Here is a 21,999-nt window from a genome sequence, read left to right as displayed (position 1 = left end):
GGAGGAGGAGGAGGAGGAGGGAGGAAGGAGGAGGAGGCAGAGGAGGAGGAGGGAGGAAGGAGGAGGAAGGGAGGAGGAGGAGGAGGAGGAGGAGGAAGGGGAAGGAGGCCCGTGGCCCCGGAGCTCACCCAGGGCTGCCTGGCCAGCGAGGGGGGCTCAGCTCTGTCCCAACACTCCCACCCGGGAGGTCCCCCCACCTGGGGAACCGCGGTGTCTGCCCCACTTCTGTCCCCTGCTCCTTGGGACACAGGAGGTGGCAGGATGCGGAATCTGCCTGGGTCCCATGGGGCCCTTCTGACAAAGGCACAGAGAAAAGGGTGGGATCAAACCAGGGGGATTCGAGGAGCCAGGCCCCGGGATCAGAGCCCGGCAGGTCCTTGGCAGCCAGCTGCGGCCGGGAGCTGCTCGGCTCAATGTCCCCTTCCTTCTTCTCTCTGAAGCTTGTGACCCCCTGTGGCCCGGGCCAGAGGGCCCCAAGGCCTGACCACCTGGCCCCGCGACCCCTCCCACCATTAACCCCAGGCAGCATGGCGGACCTGGTCTTTCAGATGGAGCTCTACAACGACATCCTGTCCTGCCTCTACGCGAGCAAGGAAGTCCGTGTGGCCCCCCGGGACCCCGCAGTGAGTGCTCGAGGGGTGGGGGCGGAAGGGCCTTCACGGCTCTATGTTTCACAGGAAGAAACTAAGGCCCAGTGGCAAAGTGCTGTCCTGGGCCCACACAAGTCGCCCGTGCCCTGGGCTCACCTGGGGACTCCTAAGTCACCCTCAGAACCCCGCACAGAAGCCCCTCGCCGGAGACGTCGCTGCACACAGCCCTTACTGCCCCTCTTCATCCGCAGCACTCAGCTGCAAATGTTTGTTGAAGGCCTACCATGTCCTGGGTCCCATGCCCCTGCAGAGCTCAGGGCCTCGTGGGGACTAGACACTGAACAATGAAATAGCCTGGTACACAAACAGCTTATTTTATTTAAAAGAAGCAGGGCACTGGGGTAGCCAGTGGCTGGTGATAGCCAAAAGGCCACTGTGGACAGCGCAGTGTGTGATGATATCTCCAAGAAGTGGCCTAGGCAGAGCAAGGAAGCACACACTCAGAGGTCCACAAGAAAAGCCAGTTCCCAGGGTGGATGGGGATCAAACGAGCAAGAAACACAGATGGATCCACCCAGAATAAAGTCTCCTTCCTGCAGCTTCAGGGTGCTGTGCCATCTGACCCCTGTCCCTCTCTCTAGCCCCACCATTCCAGCCACACAGGCTGAACTGGTTCCTACCTCAGGGCCTTTGCACCTACTGTTCTCTGCCTGGAACACTCTTCTCTCCACTGTTGGTCTCAGTTCAAACGTCACCTGCTCAGAAAGCACCTTCTTGACCTCTTCCAATCCCACCAAAACACTGGTCACATTCTAACTTTATATATACACACGTGTATATAAGGTTATATATGCAAAGTGGAAAATTTCACTTTTTTTTTTTTTTGCATGAGTCTGGTTCATGGAAAAAAACAAAACAAAAAAAAAAAACTATGTAAAATAGTGTGTACAAACCAAGGCCCAGATAGGGCAAGTGATGTGTCTAAGGTCACCCAGCAGGTCACATCTGGACTAGAGCCAGGCCTCCTGCCTCGCCCTGCTGCCCACCCCACCCCCCCGTCCCCTCTGTCCCACAGAAGTGTGGAGCCCTGAGGCAGTTAGGTGGAAGCCCGTGATCCCTTGTCTGCAGAAGTTCTTGTGCCCGTGGACGGGGGTCGATGTGCCAGGGTACTCTTTGCAGCCCCACTTGTGATAGGAGGGAAAGTGCCGTTGACGTGGGTGTCTGGCCACATACAGCAGGTCTGGCAGAATGGAGTGTGCTAAGGAGGACCCGTGACACCTCAGGTGGGACCAGGAGGCAGTGCATGTGGCCAGCAGGTTCCCAAGTGACTCGGACGTTCTCCTGATTAGCGTGTTCCCACGTGGCGTGGGAAAGTCCCCTGGGTGGGGGTGTCCCCATTTATGGCTTGTACAAGGCAAAGCGACCCAGGAGGTCATCCGGGAACCCGTGCTGAGTGACGTGATCCACGTGACGGTCTCTGCATGTCGCCGTGTAGGAGTTCTCAGAATCAGCTGAGAGAAAAACCGTGGAAACAAGGAGAAGTTGAGTTTCCAGACGGAGCCTGCGGAGACGCTGTCCTGCGAGACCGGCCACAGCGCAGGCGGCGACCCCGTCCCCGGGGCTGCAGGACATGCACACACACTCTGTCCTTTTTCCAGGCTGCTGACCTGGTCCAGCTGCTGTCCCCGGGAGAGCTGGAGCCCGGGCCCACGGTAGGGGCACTGCCAGCGCCCTGGCCGGTGTCAGGGAAGGTTCTGGAACGGGGCGGGGCTGGGCAGGTTCCATCTGGCCAGGGCTCCCCGCCGGGGACTCCAGAAATCCCTGACCTGCCTCCCAGGCCTGGGGAGGAAACGAGGGACAGCAAATGCACACCTGAGGTGCTGCCAGCACAGGTGACCGTGACCTTGAGGAGCCCCACCCGCTGGGCAGGGCAGTGTGCGGCCCTCCACCGGGTCAGGTCCCCCCTTCAGAGGCTCAACCAGGGAAGTCACTTGTCACCTCACATTGCGAAGCGCATGGCAGAACCGGGATTTGAAACCAGCCTCTGGCCCCCAAGTCCAAGCTCAGTGCCCTCTTCAAAGGCTTTTGGAATGTGGCATTGAGTGGGCAGTGACAATAACAATGACCACAAGTGCTGGCAAGTGTGTAGCATTCCCAGGAGCAGGTTCTCCCAGCACTTAGGGGAGGGAACTGAGTAAGCTCCTTTAATCCCTCCCGGCTTTATGGGTAGGTGCACAGAGAGATTAAGAAACTTGCCTCAGGTCACACAGCTTGACAGGGGGTAGGACTAGGACTCTGGTGCCCATAATTTATGTTCTTAGTTTAAGTATGAACAGGACAAAGAGGATGTAATCCCACATCTGAAAAGTTCAGAGAGGGTAAGCGACCTCCCCAAGGTCTCACAGCAAGCTGCTGCGGAGCTAGAATGAAAATCCAGACGCCCTGCCTCCGAAGATGGTCTTGTTCCCATTCTCTAAGCTGAGGCCTAGGGACCATCTCCCGGCCACGGCTTCACCATCTCTGCTCTAACTTCCTTCAGGCTTCTGATGGGTCCAGAGGGAGCATGGGACTGACCATCAACACTCCGGATCCTCCCACTGTCCATCTGAACGGCCACACAGCTACGGTCACCCAGCCGGGCTCCCTGGTACTGCTGGGGCCCAACAACACCTCCAGCTCCATTTCCTGGGTGAGTGAGGCTCGAAGGTGGTTGTTCCAGGGGGTCCTGGGCCTGCTGACCGTGGGCAGGGTAACAGGAGGGCAGGGCAGATCTCACCACCGTGTCGTCAGTTGACATTCAGTCACACTCAGGCCACCGTGCCCACTGCCAGGACGTGAAGCCCACTAGCACCTGCTCCCGGAGTCCACCCCCAGGGCTGCCCACTGGTGTCCTCAGAACTGAAGGGTCGTGTCCCCGCCCCTCGGCTCTGCACTCCTGCTGGGTGACCAAGGTCCCTGCACCATCTCCCTGGGCATCAAGGCATTAGGAGCCCAGGAAGAGGCCGGGTCCTCCATGCCCCAGGGCCAGCCAGGCTGAGAGGGCAGCCCGGGGGCCTGGGGGACAGACAGCCCCTGGTTGTCTCTTGATTCTGTTCCCCTGAGGTGACCACTTCCCATTTAACAGACCTGGTGCCTCAGATAAGGGGCCAGGGGTCCGTGAGTCCTCAGGGTCCCTGGAGCCTGTTGTAAGATTCCGTGGCCCAGAAGCTGGCCTCGTCTGGCTGGTGCAAAAAGTCCATTTTTGAAAGGTGAATCTGGAGGGGCCTCCTCACAGCCCAGGGCTCTCTGCTTCCAGAGCCAGGTGCTGGAGACAGTGACGGTCACTGCAAAGGCTCCCCCACCCCCCTGGGCAGCCAGCCCCGGCCTCTCCCCTGGCGGGGCCCACGCTGGCACAGGAGTGGACGGTTCCCCGCCTGGAATACAAATCCCACTCCCCTCCCAACCTCATTCTCTCAATTCCTCCTAGAAACTCCTGACAAGGGCTGCATTTTCCTCCACAAATCAGAAATTAAAACTCCAGTTCACTCCAAACAGGTAACGTTGTTTGGTTTGGAATGTTCTGGAAAAAAAAAAAAAAAAGACAGCCGACAGCAAGAGTGGAGGGGGAGGGTGTGGTTGTGGGCACAGTCCCACCTGCTGTCAGCATGGGGGGAGGGATGGGCGCTGTGTCCACCCCGCCAGCCCCGACAGCTGCCCTGAACTGAGACTAACCTCTTTCCTCTGATAGTGCCGTGGTCACCCTGGGCCCTTACCCGGCTGTTCTCAAGAAGCAGGTGAGTCCCTTCCCATAGCCTTGGCCTCCCTGTGGTCTCAAAGGACCCAGCGCTGGACAAACCCAAGGTCCCAAGGCACTGGTGCAGCTGGGTGGAAAGGCTCATTCGCTTCCTGGCCCATCTCCCCTCCCACTGGGGTGGCAGGGAGAAGCCTCCGGGCTTCAACTTGACACTGAGCCAACACTAACCGGGCACCGACTCTGCCTGGCCCTGCTCAGGGATGTGTTGGGGAGCAGCGAGAAGGTCCCTGCCCTGTGGAAGGCCTGCGTCAGAGGGGTGAGGCCACACTCCCCAGGAGCCGCAGTAGGGCACATTGTAGAGCACCTCATAGGCCACAGGCAACCGGGGGGAGGGGACAGGGGATCAGGCATATGGGTTGGGGTCAGACTGAAAAGGAAGGTCGGCGAAGGCCTCGCTGACAAGCTGAGACTCAGAGAAGAAGTAGGAAGACTGGGGCTGTTGGGAAGAAGTGGACCCAGGCCTCTGGCCAGGCGTGACTGATGGACAGGTGGCTGTTGCAGGGACAGTGAAGAGGGTCACAGAGGGGGCAGGGGCAGGCTCACAGCAGGGGTGGCCAAGAGCTATGGAAGGGAGTCTCGAAGCAGAGGAGGCTCAGACTGGAGGGCCAGGTGGAGGCCGGGAGCCAGGAAGAAGGCTGGCAGGAGGAGCAGCCCAGCACTGGAGAGGCCCTGAGTGAGGAGCTGGTGGCACTGGAGGGCAGCGGTCAGTTATGGGTGTGCTCGAAGGTGGCACTAAAGGGACCTCTCAGTGGAGCCGATGTGGGGGAAGAGCGGTGTCCAGAGCCAGGTTTTCCACGGGCACCTCATCCCCTGCATGTTGAGGACAGCCGCGCAGGGCTCCCCGCTGCACGGGACTGCAGGGAGGAGGGGAGGCCTCTTCCAGGGCCCAGGGCCCAGGGCCAGGTGCCTGTGTAGCAGCAGGGCCAGGGGCACGCTCCGTTCTCAGCCTCCTCCGTGTCCCCCGGGCCAGCGGGGACAGCCCTTCAGTCTTTGCTTTGAGTGTGAGGAAATGTGGGATGAGAAAACAGTTCTCGGCACGTCGTCCTTAACTCCAGCCCGGCCAGACCACAACCCCGGCCAACACGACAAATGTCACCACCTGCGCCACCTTGGACCTTCCTCCCTCCATCTCTACCTCACAGAGTCCCAGGGCTGGAGGTCCCGAGGATCATGTGCCTGGGTCAGGGACTTCTGTGACACCCCAGGGGCAGTCCTCAGACCAGGCTGCCATGCATGTGGTCAGACAAGCCACGGCTGTCCGTGCCACCCGCGTCATAGACACCACCTACCTCCTGTGACCACCTCCCGGGGGATAGGAGGAGGGCGATGAAGAGGAAGGGCCTTTCCCAACCTGTCCGCCTGGGTTGGGACCATCCTGATCGGGACCCCTCAGCACGTCCCCAGTGACAGGGGGTGGCAGCTCCCCATGTGACATTACTGGCACCTCTCAGCCTTAGAGAGCTCCCTCGATTGTCCCCAGTGGGCACCTGTGAGGCTTTGGCCCTGGGCTCCACAGACCAACCAGTTTCTCCCCAGAGAGTCCACAGGGTGAGGGTGTCTCTTTCTGGGGCCCTCCGTGTCCCCCAGTCCCTTCACCAGTCTGGCCAGCTGGCTCCAAGGTCCTTCAAAAGTGCGATCTCCATGTTGTCCCCATGGGCATCTGTGCACTGGGTCCTTCGTCCCTGTGGGCAGGATCTGCCAGCCCAGCCGAGGGGACATTCCTGGAGGTGACCTTCCTGTCCCCCTTGCTCTGCTGCAGGAGGAGCAGCTGCGGGCTTCTCTCTCTGGGTTCCTGAAGAGGAGGTTCCTGCCCCATCACAACGGTAAGCCCCATGTGACTCTCCGCCATGCCACGGGTCACATGGCTTGGAGCAGCTCCAAACAAGTCCAAAGGGCCTTGTCCCCAGGTGGGCTGAGAACTATCTCAGGGAAGGCAGGCGGCAGGGCAGACACTGGACCTGGTGTGACGGGCAAGTGCCCTCTTGTCCTGCCGGGTGGCTGTGTGAGGGCAGCTGGGAATGGAGTCGGGCATTGCTGCTCGGGAGGGGGAGGCAGCCCGGCAGAGCACCAGGTGGGCCTCGGGGAGGCCACGGGAAGGGGCGGCTCGTCAGTGACCGCGCACAGGGCAGGGATCCTGACCTGAGAGATGCGGAGAGCAGCACTTCATCTTCACCCCAATGCCGGACACTTGTTAGCACGAAAAGACGGGCCAGACGCAGGATCAGGGATCAGGGGTCAGGGGCCATCTCGGCCTTTTACTCAGGGAAGAGACTGCACCTCCAAAGGGCCACTTCCCTGCAGGAAAATGAGCCTCTGCTCTCAGGAGGGGCCGGGCTTGTGTAGGCTATCCTGAGAGGTGACTTGGTGAGCGGGTCAGTTGGACGTGGGGAATTTGAACTTGGGGCGGGGGGTCTGTGCTCAGCACCTGGAGAGGGTTGTTTGGGGAGAGGTGAGAGTGGGCGGCGTCTGGCTCTTTCTCACTCCCTTCTCCCAGGCCTCGCCATTGGGGGCTTGTCTTTTTCGTAACTAATAATACTAGGAAGAAATTCAAGCTCTTCCACAGTCTCCCTGGGGCTCCCCCAAAAGCAGGCCCCGGGGAGGAAGGCTGGTCTGGGTGAAGCAAGAAAGCCTGTCCAGGCAGCAGTGGGGAAGGCCGTTTGGGGCCGGGAAGCTGCAGGGGGCCCCTGGGAGACTGACCTGTCAGAGCCTCAGCGCCCTCCCCCACCTGCCCCTGCTCCAACCTGTCGCCAAGGTGACCTGTCCCAGGGATTGTCCCTCCCTATGGGAGCTGAAAAGTCTGTTAGTTGATGTCTCCTGGGCTTTTGGCGGGAACACTCCTCTTGACCCTGCCCCAGTCCATTTGCTCCTCACCTTTTAGCCACCCTCCGGCGCCTCCTGGGCCTGGTCACACGCAGAAGGAGAGAGGCAAGGGGAGGAGGCAGGAGAACCAAGAAAGACCAGGAAGCCTAAGAGGGGCAGGGCACCCTCACTCCTAGGGACACCAGGACACCAGCCGTAGCCCTCCTCTCCCTCCCGGGAGAAGTCTGTGTCACTACTTTATAAATAAACCCTGTGTGATGTGAAAAAATAAGAATTAAAACCCAAGACAGTGAGACCCGAGGGAGGAAGTGGGGAGGCCACCTTGACGGCCTTCTCCTCTCCCAAGAGGAACCCTCCGGTGCTGCCGCGGCCGGAGAAAGCGTCTCGTCGAATCTAACAGTGACAGTCTCCAGAAAACACTGATCCCTCTCCAAGTGCTGGCCACCGACCCCCAGCCCAAGGACTCAAGTTCCTGAGTGACACGCTCGCTAAGTCACCCACAGCCCAAGGACTCAAGTTCCTGAGTGACACGCTCGCTAAGTCACCCCCAGCCCAAGGACTCAAGTTCCTGAGTGACACGCTCGCTAAGTCACCCACAGCCTATACAAGCCCAGCCCCCTCCTTGGTTCAGTGACTCATTTTCCACCAGAAAGTGGGTCCGTTCCCTTAGGTCAGTCCCGTTCCTGGACAGAAGGCAGGAATGATCTGTGACATGTGTCTGGCCTGGTCTCTGTGCCGCCTGCCTCCGCGTCCCTGTCCAGTGTTCAAACTTCCACCCGTGGGCCGCAGGACTCGCCACCGTAACCGGCGGTATCCTGGGGAAGTGAGCCGGGAAGACCGAGTGCAGCTGGGGCTCAGTGCTACAGAGATGAACTCGGCCTCCTGGCCTCAGCCTCCCCTGCAGTGAGCGGGGCCATCACCATTCGCCATGTGATGATTTAAGTGTTTGCGCCCCAACCAGAGGGTGAGCTGCCTGAGAGCAGAGCCCCCAGGTCTCCCATGCATCCAGCACTCTGCCCAGTGCCTCACGCCCCGAAGACACTCATGTAGGATAAACAGACCGAATCTACTCACCCCCTGGCTCTTCATCTTTCAGATGGAACCATCCCACCAGGTCCAGAGAGGTTAAGTGACTGACCCAAGGTCACATAGCAAGTCTCTGGCAGAGTTGATTCCAGAACCCTGGTTTCTGGCTTCCCCGACAGGAGTCCTTGTGCTGTGACTCCTGTTAGGACCCCAGGGTAAAGAAGCAGGTGGGCTCCAATGTCAGCCAGACTGAGACCTACGGGGCCAGGGAAGCTGGGCATGAAGTGATAAAATGTGTATTGAGAAGGGGACTAATTGAGGGCAGAGGAGGGTGGCAAGGGAAGACCCAGAGAGGCAGCCAGGTGCCAGGTGAACAGGGGCACAGCCTGCTGGGGAAAAGGGGTGCTCTTCCTACTGCAGCCTCCCTGCAACGGGAGGCCAGGGCCAAGGCCACTGAGGAATCCCCGAGGGCTGCCTGCAAGAAGCAGCCCAAATAGGAGAATCGGCAGGAGGGCCATCTGGCCTCCACACAGGGAAAGGACCAAGCTGGGCAGCCTGGAGGCTGGGGCCCAGGGACTGTGGAGAGGCCTCTGCATGGCCTGAGGACAGAAGGAAGACACGCACCTGTCACTCTTCCTCCATCCCACCCCCACCTGTCTGTGCCAGAAGGACACAGTTGGGGGGGGTTACACTCTCCTTCCCTGGGGCCAGGTGACAGTGTGGGTGGGGCTGGCTAAGGGCTGCTCAGCCCTGAAGAGGAGTCTGGGAGCCCAAGCCAGGCCTCAAGTTCAAGTCTAAGGAAGTTTGCAAAAACCAACTGGCCGAGTAGCTAATTCACAGAAACTGAAATTGCAAAATGACCAGTTCTCCATGTTTACCAAAAACTTGCTTTAAGGACTCTGGGTAGATAAGTGTATTCGTGAATACACTTATATATTTGATGGATATCATCTTATTAGCAGAATCCAATTTTTAGCGTTTTCAGGTGAATTTTCGGTTTATTCCGACTTTTTTCCAATCCTGTTTTTGAGCCATTCTGTTTCTACTGACATTTCAGCATTTTTTTTTTTTTTAAAGATAGAGTGAGAGAGGGAGGGAGGGAGAGAGAGAGAATTTTTAATATTTATTTTTTAGTTCTCGGCGGACACAACATCTTTGTTTGTATGTGGTGCTGAGGATCGAACCCGGGCCGCACGCATGCCAGGCGAGCGCGCTACCGCTTGAGCCACATCCCCAGCCCATATTTCAGCATTTTTTAGGAGCTCAGTATTTCCAGCACAGTTTTCCCACAGCTGAAGAACAATGCGCCTTCCTGAAGGACTCCTGAGAAGCCTCAACAAATTGATCATTCCTTAACGTACTGCTAAACAGAAGATCTTGGGCCTCTGAGTGCCCCAGGACCCTGGGTTCAATCCCCAGAAGGGGTGTGGGGTGTGGCTCACAATGACAGAGGCCGGAGGCCAACCTGGAGCAGCAAGTCTACCCATCCTGCAGGGGAGGCTCATTTTCTGGTGTGGAGGTGGCCCCAGGTTATAGAAGGAGGCTGGGTTTTACAGTTTACCATGAGGGTGAATTACTCACTGGAGACTGCGGGCAGAGCTGCTGGGACACTCGGGGACCTAGTTGTGCTGGTTGAAATTTGAACTCGGGAAGGCAGTGGTAGGAAGTCATGGGAAGAGCTCACAACTCGGAATCCACTGCTTACCGTCCTTCCTCTGCGACTAGAGCCTCACTCTGTGCTCCTCTCCTTCCAGGGACCATCTGCCATGGGGAAGGTCAAAGCCCAGGGCCGGGTTCAGTACTGCCCCCTCCCTACAGGCCCCGTTGGGGTTGGGAGGGTAAATGTTTGGTTTGGTGGAGAGGCTGGGGACAGGGCAGGAGGGAGGAGGTTGGCTCTCCCCTCAGGGCCAGCGTTAAGGTTGGGTAACGTTTTCCCAGGGAGCTGTCTTGTGGAAGGTCATTTTCCAGAGCCTTCCCAGGGGAGCAGGAAGGGTCCTCTGGCCTGGCCCCGCTCACCCCCAGCTCCCCTCCCCGCTCCCCTCTTGCAGCGCAGCTCAGAGGACACAGCCTCCCTCTGCCCAACGTCAAGGGCCTCTCCTTCAACCAGGCCCACATGGACCTCTCCGAGGTAGGTGCAGAGGGAGCCCCTTGCAGGGGAGGTGGGGGGCAGAGGCTCCCGCTCACCCGCAGAGGCGGAGGCTCAGTTGGAGGATGCGCCTGCGTGGACCCAGCCCTTTGTCCCCCTTTCCTTAATCACCTCTCACAGCTGTCCTGGACGCCAGGCCCCATTACAGATGAGGAGAGCGAGGCTCCCCAGACCTACAGAGACCTTCAGGAAGCCAGACCACAGGGCTCACAAGCTCAACACCTTCCACACATGCAGGACTCTCACAATCAGCTCCATAAAGTCATTTTTATCACGGAGGGAACTAAAGGCTCAGAGAGGCAGAGAAAATGAGAAAACTTGCCCAGCACAGCAGAGCTGGAGTCCAAGGGGCTCATCTGAACTCAAAGCCTATTGTTACCTTAGCCCGGACTACCCACCTCCCTAGAACTCAGGTGTCCCCAGAACAGGGCTATAGTTTACATGACCAATGCCACCAGGAGTTGAGCAGTGCACAACCTACATATCTTTGCATAGCAGGCCTGATGGCCCCTCATTCCTTCATTGCCATTCACTCATTCAGTCAATGTATCTCAGGAAAAGCCCCCAATCTGGTCTGTTCCTTGCTCGCAAGCATCTCCGAGACTCCTTCCCCTCTGCTCAATCCTCTTTGTCCAGCTGGTCCCTGACTCTTCCTTCTTGGAGTGTCCTTGGGACAGGGTGCAGTCCCTCTCTAGAACAGCCTCAGGGAGAGTGGGTTTTATGGGGAGCGCAACTCTGCCTCTGTTCACAGGACTACCTGCTGCTGACCATTCCAGAGTAGCCGGTTCTGACCCAGGACCAGTCCCTGCCCTCAACCACGCGTGCTCAGGACCTCCAGGTCAAGAATGGCTGAATCACCGTGGACTTCTCTGTACAATAAAGATGCTTCCTTCTGGAGGAGGAGTCTGCTTCTGAGCTCGCTGACCCATGGGGTTCTGGGAGGCGGGGGGGGCTGTGTCCAGCTATTTAAATGAAGCCCGTGGTCCTGGCTCCTGGGGCCTGGGGGTGGGGGGTCTGAGCTCTGTTCTCAGCTCTTCAAGAAAAGGGAGTTTCCTCCAAAAACGAAGAAAAGCCTGTGAGTTTCCAAAGCCCAGGCCCTGAGCGGATGGGGTGACCGTGGTGCAGGACGGGTGTGCCATGACCATGTGCCATTGTCGGGAGGGTCCCAGAGACGTCAAGTGGCCCAGGCAGAAGGTGGGGAGCAGGGAAAGGCAGGGCACGGGCTGGTGCAGCAGGAAGCCTGGGGCCCGCAGAGCAGAGCAGACACAGCACAGGTCCTCACACCCACCACCTGTCACACCCACAGTAAGGACACAGCCCCCCCACAGCTCCCTGAAGGTCTTGGGTTCGAGGGTGGCTCTGCAGCCATGGTGAGCCCAAGGGAGCCTGGGAGCCCCTCCCCAGGGAAGCCCCACCCACCCAGGTCACACCCAGCACCCGCCCAGTACCTGGGGATGCCCACTACACCAGAGGGCTACTGGAGACCCTGCGTACCCCTTCACCAGTGTTAAGGGTCACCCTGCTAAGCAGCGTGTGTGTCCCCATCAGCTTTGCTTCAGGTGACACCTCAGGCACACGGGTCACAGTGGCAAGTTTGTCTGTGTTGTTTGGGGTCCTAAGTGTCCGATGGCTGACGTTTTGACATGAAGGGCCACTAGCTGAAAGTGTGTCTTTGAAGAGCCACAAAGTACGACTGCCTGTGTGTGGACCCCCAAGTGTGGACCCCCAAGTGTGGACTCCTAAGTGTGGACCCCCAAGCGTGGACCCGGCTTCTCCACTTTTCCTCACCTCCGACAGCCCTTCCCACCCTCTGACCATCTGCCTGTTCCCCGGGCATAGCCCGGGCCAGGGGCAGATTTGAGGCTTGGTCTTCCAGCTCGTCTATTTGCCCGCCTCGCGGATGATACACTTTTTGCAAAACTCACGGATTCAGCACCCAGCTTGCTGCAGGCCTAGTTTAGTCAGGGGCACAAAATGGCCCGTGGAGGTGGCCTCAGGGCCTTGAAGGCCTCCAGTGACTTTATCAGGCACCTCCCTTCACAGCTTGCAGGCAGCCTCGTTCATCTTCAGAGAGCACTGAGGTGCCAGGCGGGCATGCGGGCTGGTCGCCACTCCCAGGTGGGCAGGCTCACCCTGAGAGTTCTGGAAAATAATATTCCTACAAAACAATGCAGCAGTGAATCCAATGTTTCCAGTAACAGTGGGCCCTGAAGGCAGGAGACAGGTACTGAATGTTAGGCGCTGGGCTTTTGCCACAGTCTGGCTGGGCACAAAATCACGAGCCACTCACAGCCTTGTAGATTCAAACAGCAATTCTTTATTCCCGACCTCTCACGGGCACTCTACACGCACGTTCTGGGGAAAATTCCACACCTCCACCAGGCTCTGCATCCCAAATATTCTCTGAATCCCGCGAGAACTCAACGGGAACTCAAGGAGCGGGCGCCTGAGGCAGCAGGATACGCCCTGTTCCCAGCAGGATCCACACCCTAAACCTGGAACCGCCCTAAACCCGGATCCGCCCTGGTCCTTGAGCAGGGTCACCTTTCTCAAACATTCATGCAATGTCACTGCAAATGACCTGGGTCCAAGGCAAGCCCATTTCCACAATGGAGAGTCCTCCCTCTAAGCAACATTGGGTAGGCTGACAAGGAAATTGCCATGCGTCATTCCTACTTGGCTATGGCTCTCAGCATCTCCCCCCTTCTGATTAATTAAACAACAAGCAATGTGGCTTAGGGACTGTGCCTGTTAGGTTGTCCAATTCAACATATGGTTCTTACCCGTCATGGGATGAGCTGACCTCTAGGCGTCAGCCTCCTGTCTTAGGTTGATACCACTGCAATTGGATCATACCCGTCACTGACTACCGGTCCAGCATACAGCCATACTTGTGGATAGGCCTATGCACCAGTGGGGGGGTGAGGTTCTTGCCTCACCTCTGTTGGCCCCCAAATTTTAGACCATCACTAGCAGAAGGGAGGAGGATACAGAAATGCCACGACACCAAGCCAATTGACGGCTCCTTTGGAAAAATTGCATCACGGGTGACACCATCAGCAAAGATATGCCAGCACTACCACAATTCGCTGCACCAAACGATAGTTCACAATGTATACAAGTGATACATAGTCCAGGAAAGTTCTGCAAGCAGTTCGCAGATGTAAGAATAGCCAAGCTGGAGCTCTGGATATCAGCTGTTATGGATTTGAGTCAAATCATCTTCTTTTTGGTCTGTAGAAATTGCTTTGGTTAGTCTCTCTGGAATCCAAATCTGCTGCTGTTCTCCCTGTGGAAACACACAAACAGAACCCTGACTCCAGACAATCACTGGGTCAGGACCTTTCCATTGTCCTGTTAGAATATCTTTCCAAAGTACCTTAGGTTTATGTACATTTTTTGGATACATATGTCTTTCCGCAGCACTGAGCCCTGATGAATCTAAATTTTAAAAGTTTAGAGTAAAAAGCGTTATTTTAAGTTTATCTTTGGGGGATATATACCCCTTTCCAATTCCCTCTTTTTGCTTTAATAAGTACATTTTAATAGTTTGATGAGCTCTTTCAACTATGCTTTGTCCCTGTGGATTGTATGGGATTCCTGTTAAGTAAAACATTAACTGATTTTTCTTTAGGGATGATGTTCCAAAATATCCTATATGCATCCTTTGGAAATTTAAAGATCCTTTTAAATTAAAGTCTTCCAAAAGCATTTTGTCTTAGTTTTTAGAATTACTTTAGTTCTTTTAATTTTTTGATGTGGTTTTAAACCAATTTCCTTCTAGTTTAATGTTTTCTAAATTGGCTCTTGTCTACAAATTTTAACACCCTCATCTGAGACTTCTAATTTCTGCACCACCAGAAATTAAAGTTAATGGGCTTTTTGAAAAAATTTCTAATAATTGCATCACTGCAATTATGATGGTGTCACCAGTGATGCTGAGAGCCAAAGCCAAGTAGGAATGACGCATGGCAATTTCCTTGTCAGCCTACCCAATGTTGCTTAGAGGGAGGACTCTCCATTGTGGAAATGGGCTTGCCTTGGACCCAGGTCATTTGCAGTGACATTGCATGAATGTTTGAGAAAGGTGACCCTGCTCAAGGACCAGGGCGGATCCGGGTTTAGGGCGGTTCCAGGTTTAGGGTGTGGATCCTGCTGGGAACAGGGCGTATCCTGCTGCCTCAGGCGCCCGCTCCTTGAGTTCCCGTTGAGTTCTCGCGGGATTCAGAGAGTATTTGGGATGCAGAGCCTGGTGGAGGTGTGGAATTTTCCCCAGAACGTGCGTGTAGAGTGCCCGTGAGAGGTCGGGAATAAAGAATTGCTGTTTGAATCTACAAGGCTGTGAGTGGCTCGTGATTTTGTGCCCAGCTAGACTGTGGCAGGCTTTGGCCTTCCCCCATCGCAAATTAGTGCTAAACGGACACACAGCCATACTGGACATGGCCGGGGAGGAGGGGAATAAATCGGGGCTCCCACTCCCACCTTTCGCAGCTGCCCTCTGGAGTTGAAGTTCTAACCTACACAACCAGCCCGGGTGTCCCACGAGTGCCAAGGAGGAAACCAGCCTAACTTCACCCTATAGAGCCAAACCCCTCTGTAACCAAGGCCATTTCCACACCCAGGAGACGAGCCCCCACGTCCTCTCCCAGGCCAGCCTCGCTACTCAGCGGGGAGCAAAGGGTCAATCTGTAACCCTGCCCCAAATGCCTCTTGCACTCTGGTGGCCCAGCATCTCCCCTGCCCTCACCCGTGAAGGTCGTCTTAAGGAAATACACCTCTGAAGAAGTGGCTTTCAGGGCTGGGACTGGGGCTTGGTGGCAGAGCACTTGCCTAGCATGTGTGAGGCACCAGGTTCGACCCTCAACACCACCTATAAATAAATAAAAAATAAAGGTACTAAAAAATATTTAAAAGAAGAAGAAGAAGAAGAAGAAGCAGCGGCTTTCAAACTTTTCAAGGCTAATGATCCATTTCTTCAAATGAAACCTTACACAGCAAAGCAACGCCTACAGCCAACCACAGGAGCGCTTCTGTGGCCTCAGTGAGGCTGGGGAGGCTGCCCGGCCAAGGCCCACTTTCCAGGCCCCTCTGGGGAGCCTCCGCGCTTGCTCTGAGTGGAGATCAGGCCTAGGCCGGAGCCCTCAAGAACCCCAGGGCCAAAGGCACATGGGACGGGTGTATTTTGACAGTTGGGGTAATAACTAAGAGTGGTGGGGTGGGTGCTGGGAAACAGGGGCCTCGAGCAGGGAGCGCAGAGCCACGCTCCTCCCCGGCCAGCACCAGGCAGCCATGCCCCAGCCAGGGCTGCAGGCCCCAAATCCCAAAGGCCGTCGCTCCTCCACACCTTGGCCAGCAGCCCATCAGCTGTCACGATGTCACACTGGACAAGGGCTCCCCGCCTCTCGCAGGTGACTCTACACGTCTTCTCCGGTCTCCCTGCTCCCACCAGGCCCACACCCCACCAGAGTGAGTTTTCAGAAGACTCCCTGTTGCTCCGTCCCCCTTAGAACATCCACAGTCTTCCTGGAGGCCCACCTGGCCCAGCTCGGCCCTTCACCCCTCTCTGCTCTGCCCAGGAGCCCAGAGCTGCTCCAGCGCCTGAACCCTCCCCTCCCTCCTCCCACACCTGCAGGGTCCTGCCTTCTCTCCTTGAGGTCAACTTGGACATCACCCTCTCTGAGGTCCTAATGTTCCCAACAATGATAAATGTTTGAGGTGACGATGTGTCACGGACTCTGCTCATTACACATGGGGTGCTGTGTGGGAACACCACGCTATCCCCTCAAATATATGCAATTATTATGTGTCAATTACAATTTGAAAATATTTAAAATTTCTCAGGGACTTTTTTCCCCTTTTTACTACCACCCAATGAAATTTATGCTTGGAAAAATCTCTGCTACATCCAGACGTAAATGATGACATGGGAAATGCACCTAGTGGCATGCACCTAGGGTCCCAGAAGCTGAGGCTGAGGTGGGAGGATCAACCAGCCTGGGCAACACCAGCCCTTTCTGTTTTTCATTTGGGGACTGGGCATCACTAAGCTGCCCAGGATGGCACTAATTTACAATCCTCCCGCCTCCCAGTTCCTGGGATTAAAGGCGGACCCCACTGCACCTGGCTAATACTTTTATTTTTACTTCAACATTTTAATACATCCTTACTTAGTGACAGAGTGAAGAGCAAAAAGGTAATATTTTATGGGAGTGTGCTTTTTAAAAATGTCCTTGACACATGTAAAAAAAACTCTATTATGTTGTCTTATATGTTAATATTGCCAACTTTTTATTAGTTTCAAAAACGTACCTTCATAATGTGTTTTCAAAAAAAGAAAGAAAAGAAAAAGAGGAATGAGAAGCCCCTTCTTCGGGGCCTCCTCCGTGACCCTAGTCTCTAACTTGGTTTCTCCTGCACTCTGTGACTGCTAGCCAGTTTTCTCATCCCATGCCCGTCGCGCTAAGGAGTCATCTAGGGAGAGCTGGATCCAGGCCTGGGCAAACTTAACCACCACCAACCCAGGCCCTGCCAGCATCAGAGACACCACTGCTGGCCCCCAGGGGGCTGAGGACTTCAGAGTCTCTATTTGCATAAAAATATAATACAGTGATAAATCATTCTTCTCTATTCGAATCAAGAGCCCCTAGTAGTAGCTCTTTTTTTTTTTTTTTTGTACCAGGGATTGAACCCAGGGGTGCTTAGCCACTGAGCCCCACATCCCCAGTCCTTTTTGTGTTTTATTTAGAGTCAGGGTCTCACTGAGTTGCTTAGCACCTGGCTTTTGCTGAGGCTGGCTTTGAACTTGCAATCCTCCTGTCTCAGCCTCCGAGGTGCTGGGATTATGGGCATGCACCACTGCACCTAGCTCAGTAGTGACTTTTTTTTTCTTTTTTTTTAGTTGTAGATGGGCACAATACCTTTATTTGGTTCATTTATTTTTATGTGGTACGGAGGATCAAACCCAGTACCTCACACGTGCTAGGCAAGCACTCTACCACTGAGCTACAGCTCCAGCCCTGTAATGACATTTTAAAACAAATGCAACCCAGTTTAAAAGGCTATGCTGAACCATTTTTCTTTCCAAAGTAAATCTGTAATTCATATATTTCACTAATTGACTCTCACTTTTTCCCACAAGAAATCCAAATACTTGTTGGGCTCAGAGGTACATGCCTGCAATCCCAACTATTTGGGAGGTGAGGCAGGAGGATCACAAATTTGGAGCAGTCTGGGCAACTTCGGGAGCCCGTCTCCAAATGAGAAATGAAAAGGGCTGGGGAGTGGGATGTAGCTCAGGGCCAGAGCACCTCCACATACTTAAGGTTGGCATGAGGAACCCAGGAATCTTGAAACTATTCATGTTATTTGAAATGCATATGATAAAAATCTCACTTCTAGGGATTTCTTTTTTCTTTTCTTTTTTTTATTTTTTGGTGTGTGTGTGTGTGTGTGTGTGTGTGACTGGAAACTGAACCCAGGGCCTCATGTATGCTAAGCAAGTGCTCTACTACTGAGCTACATCTATTGTCCCCACTTCTGGAAACTTCCTAGAGAAAAAAAAAATTGGACATGCAAAGACAAAGGGCAAGACTGTTGACACAGCATTGGTTTTATGGTGAAAATTTGGGAATAACCTAATTGTCCAACCTTAAAGGATTGCTTTTTATGATAATTTCTTAATGAGAAATATTATACAGCCATTAAAATAACGCATTAACAGTTCAATTCATAATAGCTAAACTATGGAACCAACCTAGGTGCCCTTCAACAGATGAATGGATAAAGAAATTGTGATATATATACACACACACACATACATACACATACATACATATACACAATGCAATATTACTCAGCCTTAAAGAAGAATGAAATTATGGTATTGGCTGGTAAATGGATGGAGCTGGAGAATATCATGCTAAGCAAAATAAGACAATCTAAAAAAAACAAAGGCCAAATGTTTTCTCTGATATGCGGATGCTAATTCACAATAAGTGGGGTGGCTAGGGAAGAACAGAGGTACTTTGGACTAGATAGAGGGAAGCGAAGGGAAGGGAGGGGTAATGGGGGTAGGAATGATAGTAGAATGAATCAGACATTATTACCCTGTGTGCATATATGATTACATGACCCTGTAGCTCTACATCAGGTACAACTACAAGATTGAGAAGTTATACTCCTTTTATGTAGGATGTGTCAAAATTCACTCTACTGTCATATATAACTAGTTAGAACAAAAAAATAAAATAAAATAATGCTTTAAAAAAGTATTTGATGTCATAAAAATATGGTCACAAGATCAGGATACAAATCTATTCAGACTGTGATCCCATGTTTGAATATATATAAAACACATCCACTCAGGCTGGGGGTGTAGCTCAGTGGCCGAGCACTTGCCTAGCACACGTGAGGCACTGGGTTTGATCCTCAGCACCACACAAAAATAAACAAATAAAATAAAAGCTTGCTGTCCATCTACAACTACAAAAAATTAAAATACATCCACTCAAAATGTTGGCCGTAATTATCAGACAGCTTGAGCAATAGGATTGCAGATGATTTTTGTTTCTTAAAATCTTTTCCAAACTTTTTGTCATGAATATGGTTGCTTTTATCATTAGAGGAAAAAAGAATGTTCTCATTCACTCAATAAATGTATATCAAGCACCTCTTCTGTGCCACACAAGCAAGCAAAGCAAGAGTGGCCCTCTTGTGCCCTCATGGAGCTGATGAGGGAGATGATACTAGACAATTCAGCCGGCAAAAGACACATGACCATGAATTCCAATGAGGGCTGAGATGAAATCTCCAAGGTACCAGGAGGAGATTAGTGGAGGGAGCAGCGTTTTTAAGGTGAGGTGGCCAGGAAAGGCCTCTCAGAGAAGATATTGAGCCAAGGTCTACAGGATGAGTGAGTCAGGCAAAATGTGGGTGGATAAAAGAGTTTCAGGCATGGGAACAGAATGTACAAAGGTCCTGAGGTGGGAACGAGCTAGATATGTCTGAGAAACTAAAACTAAACCAATACAGCTAAAATGATTAGCAAGAAGAGGTGGGGACAAGATTGGAGAGGCCGGCAGGGTTCCAACCACACAGAGCTCACAGGCCAATGCCAAAAATGTGGATAGTGTTCTGTGTGCAGTGGTCAGCCACTGTTTAAAGAGCTACAGGCCCAGCCCTGTAGTGGGCTGAATATGAATTTGGTCAGACATTTTTAAGAGAAAAAAAGAGATGGAGCCATGGCTAGATTCCCAGAACTTTGGGAATAGTGCAAAGGAGTGGGGAGTATCTGGTTTTGTTTTATTTTGGGGTATTGGAGATTGAACCCAGGGCACTCCACTTCCAAGCTATATCCCCAACCCCTTTTATTGTTTTGAGACCAGGTCTTGCTAAATTGCTGAGGCTGGCTTAGAGCTTGCAATCCTCCTGCCTCAGCCTCCCGAGTAGCTGGGATTATAGGCGTGCAACGTCACACTTGGTTTTGCACCTGTTTTATTGTGAAGTGTTAGGAGACTCAGCTCTGATCCATCCAAACTGGCAGCCCAGGGAGCCCTTATTTCTGCCCAGTGCCATTCTGAAGTGGGACGGTGATAGGGATGAAGAGGGCGGAAGTCCCCGGCCTCGTGCAGGCTGCCACCTTCCACACTCAGAGCTGCAGCTTCTCTGATTCCCAGGAGCCCCATGAAGGAGAAGCAGGCGGGGAGGTGTTAGCCTATTTGATGGACAGAAGCTGAGGCCCCGAGAGGCTGGCTCACTCTTCACTGCACACCATGAAGAGAGGGATGCCGTGGGGCTGGGGCGTGTGCCCCAGCCTCAAGAATCTGAGACGAGAAGATAAAGAGCATACCCCAGGTCCAGGCTTTGTTAGCAGGCACACTGGGGTTTGAGAGCCAGTCCTGACACTCGCAGAGGAGGAACTTCACTTTTCGAGTTGCAGTTTCTTGGTAGGATGATGCAAATGACAGGGGTAATGCTGCGGCTGCTCAGGACAACTGGCTGCTTGCTGTAAGGGTGGGCAGCATTTTCCAAGAGCTCAGTGGGGAGGGTTTGGTGGCTTGGCAGAAGTTTTCTAGCCAAAGTTTCAGTGTGATTTCCTTGACACACACACCCCCGCTCCATCCTGGGCAGTGTTAGTTCTCCATGTGGAACCCAGGCTGGCTGAGTCCACAGGCAAATGGCAGCCCAGAGATACTTGTGGCTATCACTATCACTATCACTGCACATCGAAGAGGCCATGGGCACCCAGTCAAAGGAAAAGAGGCAGAAGGTCTTCAGAAGGAAAGGAGCGAAAGGAGTGCCCGCCTGTAATCCCAGCAGCTCAGGAGGCTGAGACAGGAGGATCATGAGTTCAAAGCCAGCCTCAGCAATGGTGAGGTCCTAAGCAAATCAGTGAGACCCTGTCTCCAAATAAAATATAAAAAAGAGCTGGGGATGTATCTCAGTAGTTGAGTGCCCTTGAGTTCAATCCCCAGTAACCCCCACACCTACCAAAAAAAGAAAGAAAAAGAAACCACAGGGCCAACGCTGGACGTTGACATCTATGGGATAACTGGATAGAAGAAGCAGGCAAACAGACACTGGCCAGGCACGGTGGCATGCACCTGTTGTCCCAGCTACCTACAGGCCAAGGTGGGGGATCACTTGAGTTCGAGAACTAGGACTGGGGATATACCTTAGTTGATAAGAGTGCTTGCCTTGCATGCACAAGGCCTCGGGTTTAATCCCCAGCACCAAAAAAAAAAAAAAGGGCTGGGGATGTGGCTCAAGCAGTAGCGTGCTCGCCTGGCATGCGTGCGGCCCAGGTTCGATCCTCAGCACCACATACAAACAAAGATGTTGTGTCCGCCAAATACTAAAAAATAGATATTAAAACTCTCTCTCTCTCCCTCTCTCTCACTCTCCCTTTAAAAAAAAAAAAAAAAGTTCAAGACCTGCTTGGGCAACACAGTGATCCTTGTCTCCAAAAATGCAACAAATATGTCTTAAGGCAAATACTTAGCTTTTGGAAATTTTTAGTGTACTTGTGACAAGGTTGGTTCATGTAAATATTTTGGTAGAATATGTCAAGAAAACTCTATCCTGTCACTGAAAATGAAACCTTCAGTGTGAGGTTAAAGACAGTTCTATATCTGCCTTCATTCTGTTAAAAGTATTGTAAAGGATCCATTTTGTTTTCTGCAAAGAAAGAAAACCAAAAATCCATATTGAATTGTTGCAAGCAAGTTGTCCATATTGGATTCAGGTGAATGGTGTCCATACTGAATTCACAGGTAAACGATATAGATTTTTTTTTTTTTTTTTTTTTTTTTATACTTTAAAGCAAGGTCAGCAGGTTAAATCACTTAGTGCTTGGAACAAGTCAGCCTCCTCCCACCAGGGGTGCTTTAACAATGAGCACATCCCCAGCCCATTTTTTTTTTTTTTTATTTTTTTTTTTTTTTTTTTTGAGTCAGGGTTTCATTAAGTTGCTTAGGGCCTCACTAAGTTGTTGAGGCTGGCTTTGAACTTACAATTCTCCTGCATCAGCCTCCAAGCCACTGGGATTACAGGCATAAGCCACCATACTTGTCTAATGGTATAAAATCTGAGAAAAAGCCTAATCCCAGCAACTCAGAAGGCTGAGG

General features: G+C 53.3%; 1 protein-coding gene and 1 long non-coding RNA gene across 2 annotated transcripts in view; one reads left to right on the top strand and one right to left on the bottom strand.

The window, feature by feature from the left end:
• The window catches only part of LOC107140422, a 19,177-nt gene extending 7,905 nt beyond the window's left edge, over positions 1-11,272 (top strand). The window contains exons 9-16 of the mRNA XM_048811109.1: positions 441-623; positions 2,249-2,302; positions 3,130-3,279; positions 4,057-4,124; positions 4,318-4,363; positions 6,143-6,206; positions 10,278-10,357; positions 11,127-11,272. Of these exons, the coding sequence (XP_048667066.1) occupies positions 441-623; positions 2,249-2,302; positions 3,130-3,279; positions 4,057-4,124; positions 4,318-4,363; positions 6,143-6,206; positions 10,278-10,357; positions 11,127-11,156 (675 nt within the window). The 3' untranslated portion in view covers positions 11,157-11,272. The remainder of the gene's footprint in view (positions 1-440; positions 624-2,248; positions 2,303-3,129; positions 3,280-4,056; positions 4,125-4,317; positions 4,364-6,142; positions 6,207-10,277; positions 10,358-11,126) is intronic.
• Positions 949-7,724, bottom strand: LOC125619015. Its single transcript, XR_007350477.1, has 2 exons — positions 5,673-7,724; positions 949-2,101 (listed from the first exon to the last, which is right to left on the bottom strand). It is a non-coding gene; the product is annotated as an uncharacterized LOC125619015 (long non-coding RNA).
• Positions 11,273-21,999: the final 10,727 nt, after the last annotated feature.

This window comes from Marmota marmota, unplaced genomic scaffold (genome assembly GCF_001458135.2).
Source record: "Marmota marmota marmota unplaced genomic scaffold, marMar, whole genome shotgun sequence".
NCBI lineage: Eukaryota > Metazoa > Chordata > Mammalia > Rodentia > Sciuridae > Marmota > Marmota marmota.
This window is presented reverse-complemented; position numbering and strand designations above follow the sequence as displayed.